The sequence below is a fragment of the Suncus etruscus genome, chromosome 12 (genome assembly GCF_024139225.1).
Source record: "Suncus etruscus isolate mSunEtr1 chromosome 12, mSunEtr1.pri.cur, whole genome shotgun sequence".
Taxonomy (NCBI): domain Eukaryota; kingdom Metazoa; phylum Chordata; class Mammalia; order Eulipotyphla; family Soricidae; genus Suncus; species Suncus etruscus.
The window spans coordinates 90,044,397-90,060,863 of record NC_064859.1 but is presented as its reverse complement, the minus strand read 5'-3'; the positions used below and the strand labels follow the sequence as shown (position 1 = coordinate 90,060,863).

General features: G+C 51.8%; 1 protein-coding gene across 1 annotated transcript in view; it reads left to right on the top strand.

Moving 5' to 3' along the window:
- DNMT3A (DNA methyltransferase 3 alpha) overlaps positions 1-9,374 on the top strand; it is a 70,679-nt gene extending 61,305 nt beyond the window's left edge. The window contains exons 17-23 of the mRNA XM_049784675.1: positions 1,805-1,950; positions 2,816-2,906; positions 3,008-3,156; positions 4,443-4,528; positions 7,618-7,687; positions 7,996-8,114; positions 9,211-9,374. Of these exons, the coding sequence (XP_049640632.1) occupies positions 1,805-1,950; positions 2,816-2,906; positions 3,008-3,156; positions 4,443-4,528; positions 7,618-7,687; positions 7,996-8,114; positions 9,211-9,352 (803 nt within the window). The 3' untranslated portion in view covers positions 9,353-9,374. The remainder of the gene's footprint in view (positions 1-1,804; positions 1,951-2,815; positions 2,907-3,007; positions 3,157-4,442; positions 4,529-7,617; positions 7,688-7,995; positions 8,115-9,210) is intronic.
- The last annotated feature ends 7,093 nt before the right edge of the window (positions 9,375-16,467 follow it).

Below are 16,467 nucleotides of genomic sequence, written 5' to 3'. Positions count from 1 at the left end.
TTGCTCCAACCCCTGTTCCTTTTGCACTGCGAAGTGGAAGCTTCTTGTTTTGATGGAGTCACAATTGTTTATCTTTGCTTCTGTTTGCTTGGCCAGTGAGGTTGAATCATTGAAGACGCCTCTAGAGTTCTGTCTTGTGTTTTCCTCCTACGTTCTGGATTTAGTTCTGATAGCAAGATCTTTAATCCATGTTGACTTGACTTTCATGTGAAAGTGAAAGCAAGGGGTCTGGAAGGGAGTTCCTGTTTTCTGAAGCTCTCGGGGTCTGTTCTGGTTGTTATGCAGAGGGATTGTGGTTGGGAAGTGTGTGTTAGTACATGTTATCGGAGCCTCTCCTTTGTCCCCAAAAGGCCATTAGCAGTCACCCACAAGAGGTCTGGGCTAAGAACTCGGGCACAAATGAGCCATGCCATGTGCCAGGGTTTATAGAGGTGATTCAGGGGGTTGTGAGCGGTGCACACAGGTGGTATTTGGATCAAGTCTTGTTGGACAGGGAAAATCGAAACCAAGAGCAATACTGAAAGTCAAGAGTTATGGGAGCACAGGATGAAGATAGATCAGTGTTTGCAGGATGGAAAATGATGGGAGTGGGGTGAGGGTCTGGAATGATAGTACAGCGGGGACGGCACTTGCCTTGGATTTGATCATTGGCATCCCATAATATGTTCCCCACAGCACTTGCCTTGGATTTGATCATCAGCATCCCATATGGTCCCCCTGAGCACCATCAGAGTAATTCCTGAGTGCAGATTCCAGGAGTAACCCTTGAGCATCACTGAATGTGGCCCAAAGACAAACTAAAAATATAACCTCAAAAAATTGTCGGGGAGAGGAGCTCAGCTGCAGAGTGCATGGGGGCCTGGATTTCATAACTAGCAGCTGAAACATGGGACAGACATGAAGACCTAAAGGGCTGGAGGACATACAGGCATGGCAGAAGGTCCCTAGAGTTGACCTTTTTTGCCACTGACTGGTGTCCCATGCACTGTGTCAGGAATAGTCCTCATTTGTGGGCTTGAAGACAATAGGAAGGGGCCTGAAGAGAAAGGACCTTTGCCTTGCATGTGATCAACCCCGGATCTTATCCCCTTACTCCCTGACATCCCATATGGTCCCCAAGTCCCACCAGGAGTGATCCCTGAACACTGTCAATTGTGACCCTTCCCAAAATAAAGAAAAGTTGCCCCAAAAGTTCCTCTCAAAGTAAGCTGTTGGTAGCTGTGGGTTCTGAGGTGAGGCACCGTCTCTTACTGCCTATGGTCTGTCTCAGCATCTCAGAAGATGCTCAAGGCATCCTTTCTTTGGTAGGGAGGTTGGAATGCTTATTTATTTTTAAGAAATATTTTTTATTTTTGTTTGTATTTTGGGTCACACCCAACGATGCTCAGGGATTACTCCTGGCTTTGCATTCAGAAATCACTCCTGGCATGCTCAGAGGACCATATGGGATGTCAATTTGAACCACTGTCCATCCAGGGTCATGAGGCAAATGCCCTACTGCTATCTCTCTGGCCCCTTTTATTTTTATTTCTTTTTGGCCACACCCGGCAGCGCTCAGGGATTACTCCTGGCTCTGTGCTCAGAAATTGCTCCTGACAGGCTGGGGTGTGGGGACCCTATAGGATGCCGGGATTGAACCTGGGTCCATCCTGAGTATGCTGAGTGCAAGGCAAATGCCTTACTGCTGTGCCCCTGGATGCTTCCAGAAGAATCCTGCAACTTACCTGGCAGGCTTGACCCATTACAGCTGTGGGTTTTTGGACGAAGGCAAGTGGGTGACGGTGCTTGTGGTTGTCTCCTGCAGGGCTCCTGGTGCTGAAGGACCTGGGCATTCAGGTGGACCGCTACATTGCATCGGAGGTGTGCGAGGACTCTATCACCGTGGGCATGGTGCGCCACCAGGGGAAGATCATGTACGTCGGGGACGTCCGCAGCGTCACGCAGAAGCATGTATGTCAGTGCCTCGGGCGGCCCCCTCGCCTCCGAGCCCCCGGCTCCTGGGGCCCTGCCAGCCGTGCCAGCCCTGCCCACCTCGTCCTTTGCATTGATCCTTCTCTTTTCCTGCAGCTTCCCCTTATTTTGGGAGGGCCATACCTGACAGTGCTCAAGGATCACTCCTGGCAGGGCTTGGGGACCATATGGGGAGCTGGGGATTGAGCCCAAGTAGGGCATGGGCAAAGCCAAGAGAGGGCCTACCCTACCCACTGCACTATCTCTTAGGCCCCACATCTTCCCTTCAGTGGGGACCTGACTGCCTTGGGCTCTGGGGATCCCAAGCTCATTGCACTCAAGCCAGATTTCATCTTCACCTTTGGGTCAGCTCTCCCAGCTGGGCTCTGCCCATGAACCCCACGGTTCCCCGAGGTGCTGCACCAGAAGGGCCACAGCACAGAGCTTGAACCCAACTGATGTCCAGCCTAGACAGCTGTTCCCCACATCTGGCTTCTGATTATTCCATTTAGCTTTTTTTTGCTGATTGCTCTGGAAACAGCTCCCAGAGCTTCAGGACTTGTGTGTATCCCTGTTTTTCCCTCTGAGTGTGTCCCCATGTGTGTGTCTCTGTGCATAGGCCCCTGTGTGTATACCTGTGTGTGTGGGTCCCTCTACGTGTCTCCCTGTGTGTCCCATGTGTACACGTCACTGCCACGAGGCAGCAGGAATCGTGAATGTACAGAGTAGCCCGTTCTTTTTTTCCAGTGCCAAAGTACCTTTTTTTTTTTTTTTTTTTTTTTGCCAAATCCGCAGATAATTTCTCCCTTCATTTCTGCCTCTGTCCGCGGACATCAGGCCCATCACATTACCTTTGTCCTCCCAGATCCAGGAGTGGGGCCCGTTCGACCTGGTGATCGGGGGCAGTCCCTGCAACGACCTGTCCATCGTCAACCCCGCCCGCAAGGGGCTCTATGGTGGGTGCTGTGTATGGAGATGGAGACCCCCCCCACCTCGTTCCCGGGTGCCCACCCTACCCTGTCCAGCTGACCCAGCCTCTCCTCTCCTCCTACCTCAGAGGGCACGGGCCGGCTCTTCTTTGAGTTCTACCGCCTCCTGCACGATGCGCGGCCCAAGGACGGAGACGATCGCCCCTTCTTCTGGCTCTTCGAGAACGTGGTAGCCATGGGCGTCAGTGACAAGAGGGACATCTCGAGGTTTCTTGAGGTACAACCTGGGTCTGGCCAGCTCACTCTCGGCTGCACTGTAGAGCCTGGGTGGGAAGGGCTTGCTGCCCTGTGAGGACCTGTGGGGTCCCTGAATGAAAGGGAGGGAGCACAGTTGAAACACCCCAAGTCTTTGTTTTTTGTTTTTTTTTTTTGGCTTTTGGGCCACACCCAGTGACGCACTCAGAAATCATTCCTGGCTTGGGGGACCATATGGGACTCCCGGGGACTGAACCAACATTCATCCTAAATGTGCAAGGCAAACGCCCTACCACTGTGCTATTGCTCCGGCCCCAACCCCCAGTCTCGTCTTACATACCAGACAGGGAGAGGGGAGAGGGGGAGTGACTCATTCCTGGCCTGGCCTGGCCTGGCTCTCCCCGGTAGATGCTTTATGGCCCTATGGTTAGTGGGGGGGGGGCAAGTTGAGGGTGAAACAGGCGTCATATTCTGTCCTGAAAAGTAGAACCTAGGTGAGTTCTAGTTTAGATTTAAGTCCTTACAGTCATGGTTTCTGGGGCCCAGCACCTAGGGGGAGGGGAGCCCAAAGTCCTGAGTTTTGGGGTTGGTGGAACTGCAGCTAGTGTTGAGGTCTGAGTCAGGGGCTCAAGGTGTGCGCTTGCTGTGGTCACATTCCCTCAAGGCGTCTGAGAGGCCCTGAGCCCTTTGATCTGCTGTGGTTGCATTGCCAGGGATGGCTATTGACGTCATCCTGAAATTCCTTCCTCTCACCTCCCTCCTTCCCACAAGTCCAGTGTTTTTTAAAATCCTCATCTAGGGAACTTCAGGGGCCTCCAGGGCAACTAGGCAAACTGGTCACTTCTAAAATGTCATCTTGAGGGCTGGAGAGATAGCACGGAGGTGGGGCATTTTTGCCTTGCATATAGCCAACCCAGGACGGACCTGGGTTCAATTCCCAGCATCCCATATGGTCCCCCAAGCCTGCCAGGATTGACTTCAGAGCGCAGAGCCAGGAGTAACCCCTGAGAGATATGAGGTGTGACCTAACAACCCCCCCTCCAATAAAAAATAAAATTCATTCTTGGCATTTGGGGCTGAGTGATGCTTTCAATGTCAGCTCAGCCTCGTTTCAGAGACTCCTTAGCTCTGCAGCTAAGTGGCCGTAGCCAGGCCGGGCTGCAATGTTCCAGCACAGGACAAGGAGTGGGGCTATGGGTTTCCTTCCAGGCGTTTCCCTGAGGGCCTGATGGCTGTACTAGAAGAGGCCTCCTGAGAGGAAAACCTCACTGGCCTATCTTTCCTCACCTCCTTCTCTGTTCCTTGCAGTCCAACCCCGTGATGATCGATGCCAAAGAGGTGTCAGCAGCACACAGGGCCCGCTACTTCTGGGGGAACCTTCCCGGCATGAACAGGTTGGTGAGCGCCTGCTGGCCAGAGTGGGTGGCTGCAGACTGATAGAATTGGATTGGGATTTGGAGGGATGACCTTACACCAGTGGCACTCAAGGCTCTCTCTGGGCTCAGTTTTGGAATCACTCCTGGCATGATATGGGAGTGATTTTGTGCTAGGGATTCAAGGATTCAAGGCTACAAGTGCCGTCTTCTGTGCTATCCAGTATGACAGTGGCTAGATAGCACCAAGTGGGGGGTTCCTAGGGATACTGCCCCCTACCTCCCACTGAACTCTTGCTCTGTGTTCTCTGTGAGGAGGAAGGAAGCCAGGCTATAGATATAGCTGACTTGCTTGAGAAACCAGAAACTAGGGGACAGAATGCGAATCTTTTAAGTGCATGGGGGGGTGGGGGCACGGAGAGATAGGTAGGACGTTTGCCTTGCATGCAGGACAGTGGCTCGAATCCCAGCATTCCATATAGTCCCCCGAGCCTGCCAGGAGTAACCCCTGAGCACTGCCGGGTGTGACCCAAAAACCAAACACTAAAAACACAACAAAAACAAATAAAAGTGGGAGGGTGAGCAATAGCACACCTGGTAGGGTGTTCGCCTTGCACATGGCCAACTCGATCAACAGCATCCCATACGGTGCCTCAAGACCCACAACAGCCACAGGAAATGTCTCCTGATAGAAAAGGTCCTTGTTCACCCGAGTAACTCCCCCAACCAAGGGTTCTTCTTAGTCTGCTAAGGTACAGCCAGTGGTAGGGGAGAGATGTGAGAATTGGTGATGGTGTCATCTAGTAGGACAAAGGTGACTGGCTTGGCCCCTGTCCCCTTGCCAAAACCTACTAGAAAGTCCTCTGAGTGCTGGAGTGATAGTATAGTGGGGAGGACACTTGCCTTTAAGCTCCCAACCTAGGTTCAGTCACCGGCATTCCAGATGGTCCCCCAAGTCAGCCAGGAAGGTGTAATTTCTCCCAGGTTGGCTGCATGCAAGGCAAACGACTTACTGCTGTGCTATCTCTCTGACTCTTTTTTTGTTTTGTTTTGTTTTTGTTTTTGGGCCACACCCGGCGTTGCTCAGGGCTTACTCCTGGCTGTCTGCTCAGAAATAGCTCCTGGCAGGCACGGGGGACCATATGGGACACCGGGATTCGAACCAACCACCTTTGGTCCTGGATCGGCTGCTTGCAAGGCAAACGCCGCTGTGCTATCTCTTCGGGCCCTATCTCTCTGACTCTTAAGGTGTAATTCCTAAGTGCAGAGCCAGAAGCTACCCCTGGGCCCAACCACATGTGGCCTAAAAGAACGGAAAAGTCCTTTGAGGGAAAAGGAATTTTAATTTGTTTTTGGGTGTTTTAGTTTGTGATTTGTTTTGGTTCTACAACCAGCAATGCTCAGAACTTAGTCCTCCATGTTTGCACTCAGGGATCACTCCTGGAAGGCTCGGGGGATTATAGGGGGTGCCTCTGATCAAAGCCAAGTTAGCTGTAGCTGTGTTCAAGGCAAGTGTCCTTGTACTAATATCTTGTATTTTCGCTCCAGCCTGGAAGAAGGAATTTTTCTTTCTTATTCAAAGCAATCTCTCTGGTTGTTTTTTGGGGGTGGGGGGATGGGAATCACACCTGGCAGTGCTCAGGGGTTACTCATGGCTCTACACTCAGAAATTGCTCCTGGCAATTGCTCCCTGGCAAGCTCAGGGGATCATATGGGATGCTGAGATTCGAACCACCGTTCTTCTGCATGCAAGGCAAACACCCTACCTCCTATCTCTCCGGCCCCTAAAGCAATCTCTCTGATTAAAAACAGAGTGAGAGGAGCCAGGGATAGTACAAGATAAAAGCCCTTGCCTTTTGTCTCACTGAGCCTGGCTCAAATCCCTAGCAACCACATATGGTTCCACAAGCATCCCTAGAATTTTCGTGAGCATTGAACCAAGAAGAGTCTCTGAACCAAGTATGGCCCAAAGCACCCACTTCTACAAAATATGGAAACAAAGTGATAGTACAGCTGGAGGGCACTTGCCTTGCACACATCCAACAAGGTTTGATTCCCCCGGCATCCTATACGGTTCTCTGAGCCCTCCAGGAGTAATTCCTGAGTCCCATCTGTCAGGTTAAGACGTGGAATATCCCTGAGCAGAGTCAGAAACATCAGCTCATACTTTTTTTGTTTGTTTTGTCACACTCAGTAGCTCATACTTCTTAGCCATGGCTTGAGATGGGCATGAGGTGGTGAAAAGATTCTCTCTTCCCCTTTGGCGCTGCTGGTGTGTCCTGCAAAGCTTCCTTGGTGGCAAGGGCTGTGGGGCAGGTGGCATGAGACTCTGTCCCCTAGAATGCCAAGCAGTGATGTTGAGTTGGACTGGTAGCAGGGTGGAGGGAATATTAATTTCTGGGGGCTCTAAGGGAAGCTTCTGACCAGCCCTGGAGGCTGTGCGTGGCCCCCAAGTAAGGCTGGTGCGTGGTTCTGCATTGATGATTCACTCACTCCTAGAGTGGCAGGAATTGGGCAGAGTGGCTTGGTCTGACCCTTGGTCAGTGCTGTGGGGGTCTCCATCTAGGTGGCCTGCCATGTTTTGAGATGGCTCCATGGACTGGAGCATAAGCTTCATATGCTGGAGGCCCAGATGTGATCCCTGGCATCACATGGTCCCTCGAGCAAAGCCCAGAACAGCCCCATCAAGCATTATTCTTGTTGGCTGATGCCTACAACAGGAAAGAAAGGCCTTAGTGTATTTGAGGGTCAGAGAGATGGGTGGCTCTTGGCTCAAAGGGCTGACATGGAAACTTTACCTTTGGGGGTCCTGGGTTCAATTCCAGCACCCTGTGCTCCACTGGAACAATCACCCCTTTTCCTCCTATCCCCCCAGTAACATTCTCAATGTATTTGCAAGTTATGGATCTGAGCAAATCTCTTCCATCTCCTGCTGATGGGTGGCCCGGCTACTTTCCCGAGAGCATGTCTAAGGCTGGGTGCTCGGTGCTTGGTAGATCAGATCATGGATTTGGAAGCCATTGGAAAGGGGGAAGGTGGGTTTGGGTCAGATGACTACAAGGTTCCCATTCTGCCCGTTTCTCCGGTCACTCTCTCCCTCTGCCTCCTAGACCCTTGGCGTCCACTGTGAATGACAAGCTGGAGCTGCAGGAGTGTTTGGAGCATGGCCGCATCGCCAAGGTCAGCTACTGCAGGGGTACAGAGACAGGCAGTGGGGGCAGCCTAGAGCTGGGCTGGGTGTGAAGAGGTGGTGCTGGCTGCCATCTTTCTTCATCTGGGCCTGGCCCTGACCCTGGGGAAGTCAGATGTAAGAAGCCTTTGCCCAGGCTCAGGGCTCACTGTCACCCCCACAGAGTCCCCGAGCTCCATAACCATTAGCACTTGCTGCAGGGACAGTGGGTGGGGGTCCATAGGTGGGGCTCAGCCTTGCCAGCACCCTGTGCTCCCTCCTCATCCATTCACCCCTCTTTCCTCTCCTCCTCTTCCAGTTCAGTAAAGTGAGGACCATTACTACGAGGTCAAACTCCATAAAGCAGGGCAAAGACCAGCATTTCCCCGTCTTCATGAACGAGAAGGAGGACATCCTATGGTGCACTGAGATGGAAAGGTACCCAGGCAGGGCCACAACGGGGATCTAGGAAGCATCAGGGACACCCAAAGGACCTGCCCGACTCTCAGAAGTTTGCTCAGTTGGGGGCTATAGAGGGAGGCAAGTTAAGTCCTGGATGGATCATGCCTTTCACATTTTTTGTTTTTGTTTTTGGGTTTTTTGGGATCACAACCAGCAGTGCTCGGGGGTTACTCCTGGCTCTATGCTCAGAACTTGCTCCTGGCAGGCTCAGGACCATGTGGGATGCTGGGATTCAAACCACCAATCATCTGCATGAAAGGCAAACGCCTTACCTCCATGCTATCTCTCCGGCCCCTCTTTATTTTATTTTAATAATTTATTTATTTGGGTTTTGAGTCACACCCGGAGGTGCTCAGCGGTCACTCCTAGCTCTGTACTCAGAAATCACTCCTGGCAGGCTTGGGGGACCATATGGGATGCGGGGATTTGAACCACTGACCTTTTGTATGCTAGGCAAACGCTTTACCTACATGCTATCTCTCCGGCCCCAGTTTTTTTTTGGAACCATATCCGACAATCTTCGGACTTCTTTTGGGGCTCAGGGGATCTCATGGGGTTCTGGGAGGGAATCAAGCCTGGATTGGCTTCCTTCAAAGCAAATGCCCTACCCCCCCTATTCACTATACTATTGTTTTAGTCCCAATTTTCTTTCAATAACCGAAACAAAAAAAAAAGTAGTATCTAATATACAGACAGAACTCACAAAACTAGTAGAATCACTGGGCCTCTATTTCTTTTTATTTTTGGGGGGTGGTGTTTGGGGTCACACCCAACAGCGCTCGGGTTACTCCTGGCTCTGTGCTCAGAAATTCTGGCAGGCTTGGGGGGCCATATGGGGTGTCGAACCACTGACCTACATGCAAGGCAAATGCCTTACCTCCATGCTATCTTTCCATCCCAGGCCTCTATTTCTATTCAGAGTGAAGCTGGGGTGGGCTTGGGGGTGGGAGGAGCCAATAGTTTTATTTTAACCCAGGGCTTTCCTGGAACCAGCTAGCTGGTTCATCTCTGGCTTGGGAGGCACCCCAGAGTGGCTGGGGCATTCCCCCCTCACAGGGATTTTATCTCACAGGGTGTTCGGCTTCCCGGTCCACTATACCGACGTGTCCAACATGAGCCGCCTGGCCAGGCAGAGACTGCTGGGCCGGTCCTGGAGCGTGCCGGTCATCCGCCACCTCTTCGCTCCACTGAAGGAATATTTCGCCTGTGTGTAAGGGACACGTGGGGGCCAACTGAAATAGCCGCAAAGTTAAGCAAATGGAGAAAAAAATAACAACAACAAAAACCAACCCACACACAAAAACCAACCAACACCCAAGAACATGAGAATGGAGAGAAGTAGCAGCACCCAGAAGAGAGGAATTACATGGAAAACAAACCAACAAAAAACACAAAACAAAACCTACAGGCACGGAAAAATGGAGGGCTGAGCCTGGCCGAGGAAGGAGGCCGCTGAGGGCGCCGACCCAGTGTCTGGCTTCAGCCCTAATTCAAAACCAAACCAAGCTCACCCCTTGCCCCCATCCCACCCCTTACCCCCAAGACCTAGTCCTCCACCTCCTCCCCTTTATTTTGTTTTGTTTTGTTTTTGTCAGATCTTTTCCTTTTCTACTCTTTCAGAGGGGTTTTCTGTTTGTTTGGGTTTTTGTTTCTTGCTGTGACTGAAATAGGAGAGTTGATTGCAGCAACAACAACAAAAAATCCCTAAGGACAACAACAAAAAGTAACAAGACCTTGCCAAGGAAAAGATAGGAGAGAAGAAAAAAATTTAGAAAAAAAATTCTATCAAAATTTCTATATTGGATGATAATGATTTTTTATTATTTTTATCTATGACTTTTTGTTGTTGTCTCTAGCCTGTTCAGATGAGATAGGAGCACAAGAGGGGGACAGAGCAGTGAGAGGGCGCTCTGGAGGGGGTACGATGGATTCCCTGCTGGCCCCCCGAGACAGCTTGCCAGCATCTGTCCCGGTGGGCCAAAGAGAACCCAGCTAGCAGCAGGGAACTGAAACCATCACTCCAGACCCTCCTGCAGTATTTCAGGTGCCTACCATACAGGAAACCTAGAAGCCGCTGTTACCTCTGTTTACAGTTTATATATATATGATAGAAGTGAGATATATATATATATATATATAAAAGGTACTGTCAACTACTGTATAACCTGACTTCATAATGGTGCTTTCACACAGCGAGATGAGTTAAAAACATCAGCTTCCACATTGCCTTATGTGCAAAGGTTCTAACTGCAGATGGAGAGAGGATGGTGATAGCTTGGGGAGGGGAAGTCTTCTCTCCCTTCCCACCTCCTTGTTTGTTTGTTTTTTTAATAAGGCAAAGGAGGGGAATTTGAGAACCCCAAATTTGAGAATTTGGTGCCCTCCTTTTTTTCCCTGCCAAATTAAAGGGGGCATTTCTGGTTCTGGTGAGGTGGTGGGAGCTTGGCAAGCTGAGAGTGGGCTTCATCCAGGCTCATGCAATAATCTTTTTCGATTGACTTTTTTTTTTTAATTTTTGTAAAGGAAAGACATAACGCCGACCCCTCTCTTGCCCACTGCATGTTGGCAGGATTGGGACACAAGGGGTGGACATTTTCATTCCCAATGTCTCACATTAGCCCATTTGAAGGGCACCTTTTGGTGGGATCAGGAAAACCACAAAACAAACCAAGCCCAGCTGCAGGACAGTTCCCCACCTCACCCGGAGCGAATAAACGAGCATACAAAATGTGCTGGTGCTTTTCTATGTCACCTTTTGTGTGTTCCGTGATATGCCCCCCTTGTACCAGGCCATGTTTTTAGTCCTCTCCAGGCTGCACCCCCATTCCTGGGAGGCTGACAAATGACCCCTTTTCTCATTCTGGCTCTGATTCTGTTGTTTTTTTTTTTTTTTTTTTGGATGTGTGTTTTCTGTTTTGCTGGTTATTTTGTTGTTGTTGTTGTGTTTTATTTTCTTTTCAGTTTCTTTTAAGAAATCAAAAACCTACCCCCCCCCTTCACCCCCTCTCCCTTTAAGGTTTCAAACCAAGGTGCGGGAGTAGGGTGTTTCTAAGTTAGGGTGGCCCTGGTGCCCTGGCTCCTTGCCCTTGGGGCCAGGTGGGCCACCGGGTGCTGCAGCCAGGCGGCCAGGGGGGGTCCTCTAGCCCCTAGGCTGGCTTAGCCTGCTGCGCCTCCGACCCCCCTCCTCCACTTCCTCTCAGCCTTGTGTCATGGCTGCAGAGGGCTGGGCCCCCCTCCCTGCGTGATTGGGTGCTGTTGCTGAGTCCTCTCTAGTACTGTGGCTCAGCACTTAATGGGCCGGCAGCGGTGCTGGGGGGGGGGTGGGCCCAGCGGGCAGAGGCTCGCCTGGTTGTGGGGGTGTAGATATGTGGCATATAGAGATATATATTTTATAATGGGAGGGGGGTGGACCTCCTGGGAGGGCAAGGCCGGGAGGTAAGCCGTCAAGCACAGAGGGGCCGAGTTTGCACCCCTCGAAAGATGGGGACAGGCACCGCGTAGATAGGGTCACATATTAGAAGCTAGGGAGGGGCAGGGGGGGCCAGGGGCTCAAATGCTGAGCCCCTGGCCCCCCCCTGGCAGACAAGCCCCTGCCAGCCCCCGCCAATCAATCAGTGCCCCCCCCTTCCATCGAAGACACAGGAAGTGATTTCTGATCCGCTGTATTTTTGAGGCACTGCCTGGGGATACCCCGAGTGCTTTTTCCCCAGGATCTGGGGATGGGGCCCTGTGGCACTACCTCTTGCCCTGATGGCAGGTGGACTGGCAGTGCCAGGAGCTGCCTGGTGCTGAAGGCAGGGAGGGGCAGGTGCTCGCCTCTGGCACGTCGGGGTCCATCTCTGGTCCCCCCCTGGTGAGGTCAAAACTCTTGTGTTTGTAACCTGTGACACTGGCCTGCAACTCAAGCACCGGTCAGGTCAGCCCTCAGCTCCCCCTACCTATTCTCCCACACCGATTGGCATCCTTGTCTGTCTGTCTTTCTGGGCCTGCAGGCTTCCCTGGGGCACCAGAAAGGGAAGGGCCAAGCACTCTTGGAAACCAAGAGCTTCATCAGTAATTGGATGAGATCAAACCAGGGCTCCAAGCCCCTTGCTCATTGCTCTGGAGTTAACACTCACACCTGGGTTCATGTCTCTCACTCTTTTATGGGGTGATAGGCCTGGGCCCCAATCCACCCACTTCCCTTGTCAGGATGCATCTCTAGGTGGGTGCTTCCTGCTGGCTCCTTGAATGATGCTCACTGTTGGGTTGGCTGCCCTGGACCTGGTCACCATACCATGACTGGCCCCCTTGCTCCTGCCAGCCTCCATCTTCCCAGCCTGCAACCCCACCAGCACAGCTCTAGGAGGCCTGGGAAGAGGGGGGCTGCTCTTGGCAGTTCTGAGGTGCTCCCTGCCAGCTACAGCCCTTGGGGTTTCTGCAAGGCCTTCATCTGGCCTCTGCATAGGTGAAGGGCTTTCTCTCCTGCTGACTTAGAGCCAGCCAAGCTCCTGTCTGTGGGGGAGAAAGCCAGTAACCGGGGTGAAGTGTGGGGGCGAGCAGTCACACCAGGCCAGCACAGTCTCAGGGCTGATCCTCAGTCCTGAGCCTTGCATAGACGTGCTCTGTGCCCCACAGGGCTGGATGGGCACTGGGCACCAGCCAAGGCTGGCTGCTCACTTTTAGGGGTCGAGGGAGGTGGAGAAGGCAGGAAGTTCTGAGAAGGGAAGGCCTGCTGACCCCTAACAGGCTGCTCCCCACGTGTGCTGATGCTGGGAGCAATGGTGCTAATGGGCTCCACTGGAGGAGGCAGCTACTATGCTGGCCGATGCCCACCTACCTCCTTGCCCAGGGGCTGGGAGGAGCTGCCCAAGAAGCCTGGTGGGGTGTGGGCAAGAAGTGTTGCCCATGACAGCATCTTTCTAGACCCCAGAACCTGCTCTATCGTTGGTGCTACTGGGTAGGAGTGTTTTCAGGTGCTGTACCATGGCGAGCTGTCCAGATCGCCTATAACCCGGGTAGGAATAGCCCCCCAGAGTGAGACAAATAGGAGCTTACAGTGGGCTGGGGTCTCCACCTCTCCCCAAGAGGCAGCTTTGATTCCCTTGGGTGCTATGTGGCCATGGCCTTATGTTACAGGAGGGGACTTTCCCCAGCCCCCTGCAGGAAGGCCCTGAACCTAGGGATATGTAGAGCCAGGATTTGGGGGAGGGCTGCCCCCCCACATTTATGATCCCCGGAAGGCACCTGAATTCTCAGGGTTTACTCCCCTCTGAGGTAGGGCTGAGCCTTCTGTCTTAGGGCATCTGATAAGTAGAAAGACATATTTTGGTAAAGGAAGTCTGGGGGCCTTTGGGACCCTTGGCAGAGCCCCCCTGTGACATTTGGGGGAGGGAGAGACCAGCCCGGGAGTGAGCTCAGGATGGAAGGCCCCTTGGGCAGAGAGACCCTGGTCTCTCTCACTGGAGGCAGTGACTTGGCCTTGCGGCCTGTCCGTCCGAAGTCCATCTGTCCATCTGTCTCCAGGCAATGAGCAAGGAGAGCCTTCCCAAAGTTCCCACCACTCCCAGGCCCAGGCCTAGAATGCGACAGACGACAACAATAACAACAAAAAATGCCGAAATTCCTTAGAATACGCAGCGGGAGGAGGCGACCCAACACGGTGCTAAAACATTTTATTAAAAATATATATTGTTAAGTCTGCTGTCTGGACAATGACTGTTTGTTTTGTTTTCTCGTAGTGGAGTTTAAAAGAGACTATTATTTTACTCTGATATATTATTATTAAAAAGGCATTTTAACTTTGTACTTGAAAACTAAATGAGCGATTTCATGTGTTTTAGCCGAGGCATTGAAGTAGCGGGTGCTTATTTGTGGGAATCATGTATCCATACTGAAGAATAAACTCTGTAGCTGATTTTGGTAATAACTTTTCCTGTTACACACGATTTCGCTTTGACCCCGGCGGCCGAGCGCTTTTATTCCACATTCCACGCAGCTAAATGCAGGACTCCCCTCCTTCCTTCAGGTCCCCCCCATATTTTCGCCCCCCACTCTACCCCAGAGCCCCTTCCCCTTTCAAACCCACTTCCCGCACTCTTCCCCTTCCACCTTCCTTCCTCTTCAGTTCCTCGTTTTATCCCGTTTTTTGCTTTCTCCCAGTTCCAGCCTTTCTCCCACCACTGTTTTTGTTTTCTATTTTGTTTTTTGTTTTTGTTTTGTTTTTTTAGGGTTGCATCTCTATTTATTGACAATAATAATGTACATTTCACAGTCTGGTTCTGGGACAACCCGGAGGGGGGCGTTGTGTGCAAGGTTCCCCACTCTGCGGGGTCCCCCATCGCCCCTCCCCTAACTCCCCACCCCCCCCCCGGGGTTCTGTTGTATCTCTGTGTAAGTGATGCTCGTGACATAGCTGTTTATGAAATAATTAAAGAGGTCAATGCGTACAGCTGATGTAGAAAAGTCTGTCGATGCCGCCTTCATCACTTTTTTTTTGTGTGTGTGTGTGCGTGTGTGTGTTTGCCCAGAATATAATAAAGCTCCTTTCTAATGTACTTGTGCTGGAGAACACTTGAATAAATGGACTGTTTTTGTGCAAAAAGGAAAACCAGAAATGCACCGTCAGAATGTCCTTTTGTCTTGCGGCTTCTTTTGCCGGGGCAGGCCCGGCTTGGAGCCCCCTCTGAGTTTTAAGTACCTCCGTGGGGAGGAGCCGGCCTGGGGCGAGGCGAGGGGGCCCCACGCCGCTTGTTCCAGCCTGACCCTCCAGTTTGGGGTCCCCCTCTAAGTCCTGAATGTGTGGTCTGCAGGCCTGGGCAGGGGGCATGGGGTTTCTCCAGCACATCAGGTGTGCAAAGGAGAGGAATAGCCTGCAAGGAAAGCACCCCCAACCTTGGGGGAAAGGAAAAAAATAGAAACAAACAAACAAACAAACAAACAAAAAACCAGAAAGGCCTATGATATACTGAAAAAGAATTAGGAGAATTTACCAGCAAGGGATGGAAAGGTCTGGCTGGTTCTGCATAGACGGTATGCGCAGCTGGAGACTTTTCTCCTTTTTGACGGTAGGGGACGCTCTGCAGCTTGGCTTTTAGGGGAGACCCTGCAGAGCCATAATTTTAGGGGCCATTGTTTCTGCTGGCCTTCCCTGAACCCCAGGGCTGGAATAGTGCAGTCGAGTCACGCTAGCACATTGGCCTTGATATTAGCTCCTGACACCACGAGGACACCACCACCCCTGAAGCCTCCTGTGGCTGACCCCCCCCCCCCCCAGTACCCCTCTCTCTGGTCTTGCTCATCGTGGAGTGCCATTTACCGCTGACCCAACTTCTTCAGTCTCTGGGCAGATGTGCACGGCCGCCCCACCTGTGGACTCGACAGAGGCACAGTTGTGTTTCCCACGGGCGTCTTTTCTTTTTCTTTAGAGACCTGCAAATAGGATTTTAATGTTTCTCTCCTGTTTGTTTAAACAGCTGCATGGCACTTTCCTGCTGTGTGTTTTGTTTCTCTCTGTGCATTTTGTTTTAGCGCTAATAGAGCTGCAATAAATCCCTTGAAGGGCTGACCCCCTTCTCCCCCTATACAGTTTGTATTTCCTGCCTCCCCCAGTTTCCCTAAAATGAGGGTTGGAGAGATGGTAAAGGGGATAGGGCCAGGGCTGGAGAAATAGCATGGAGGTAAGGTGTTTGCCTTGCATGCAGAAGGTCAGTGGTTTGAATCCCGGCATCCTATATTGTCCCCCGTACTTGCCAGGAGTGATTTCTGAGCATAGAGCTAGGAGTAACCCCTGAGCGCTGCCGGGTGTGACCCAAAAACCAAGGGAAAAAAAAAGGAGGGGGATAGGGCCTTTACATTGCATACAGCTGACCCGGATACAATCTCAGGCACCGCTTATGATCCCCCACACTGCCAGGAGTGATCCCTAAACATAAAGTCAGGGGTAAATCCTGAGTTTGGTCTGGACCAAAATCAAAAAACAAACAAAGATTCCATGAAATGAGACTTAACTGGGGCAAGAGGCAACATGGGTTGATTTCTCGCTGACCTAAAAGCACAGTTCTTCCAGGGCCATCTCCAGCTCAGAGGCTTGAAGTGAAAAATCACAGGCCGTGGGGCTGGAGCGGTGGTGCAAGCAGTAGGGCGTCTGCCTTGCCCGCACTAGCCTAGGACAGACAGTGATTCAATTCCCCGGCGTCCCATATGGTCCCCCAAGCCAGGAGTGATTTCTGAGCGCATAGCCAGGAGTAACTCCTGAACATCACTGAGGGTGGTCCAAAATCAAAATGAAAAACAAACAAACAAACAAATAAATCACAGGCCAGGCCGTGGTTGAACCCAATGGAAACTC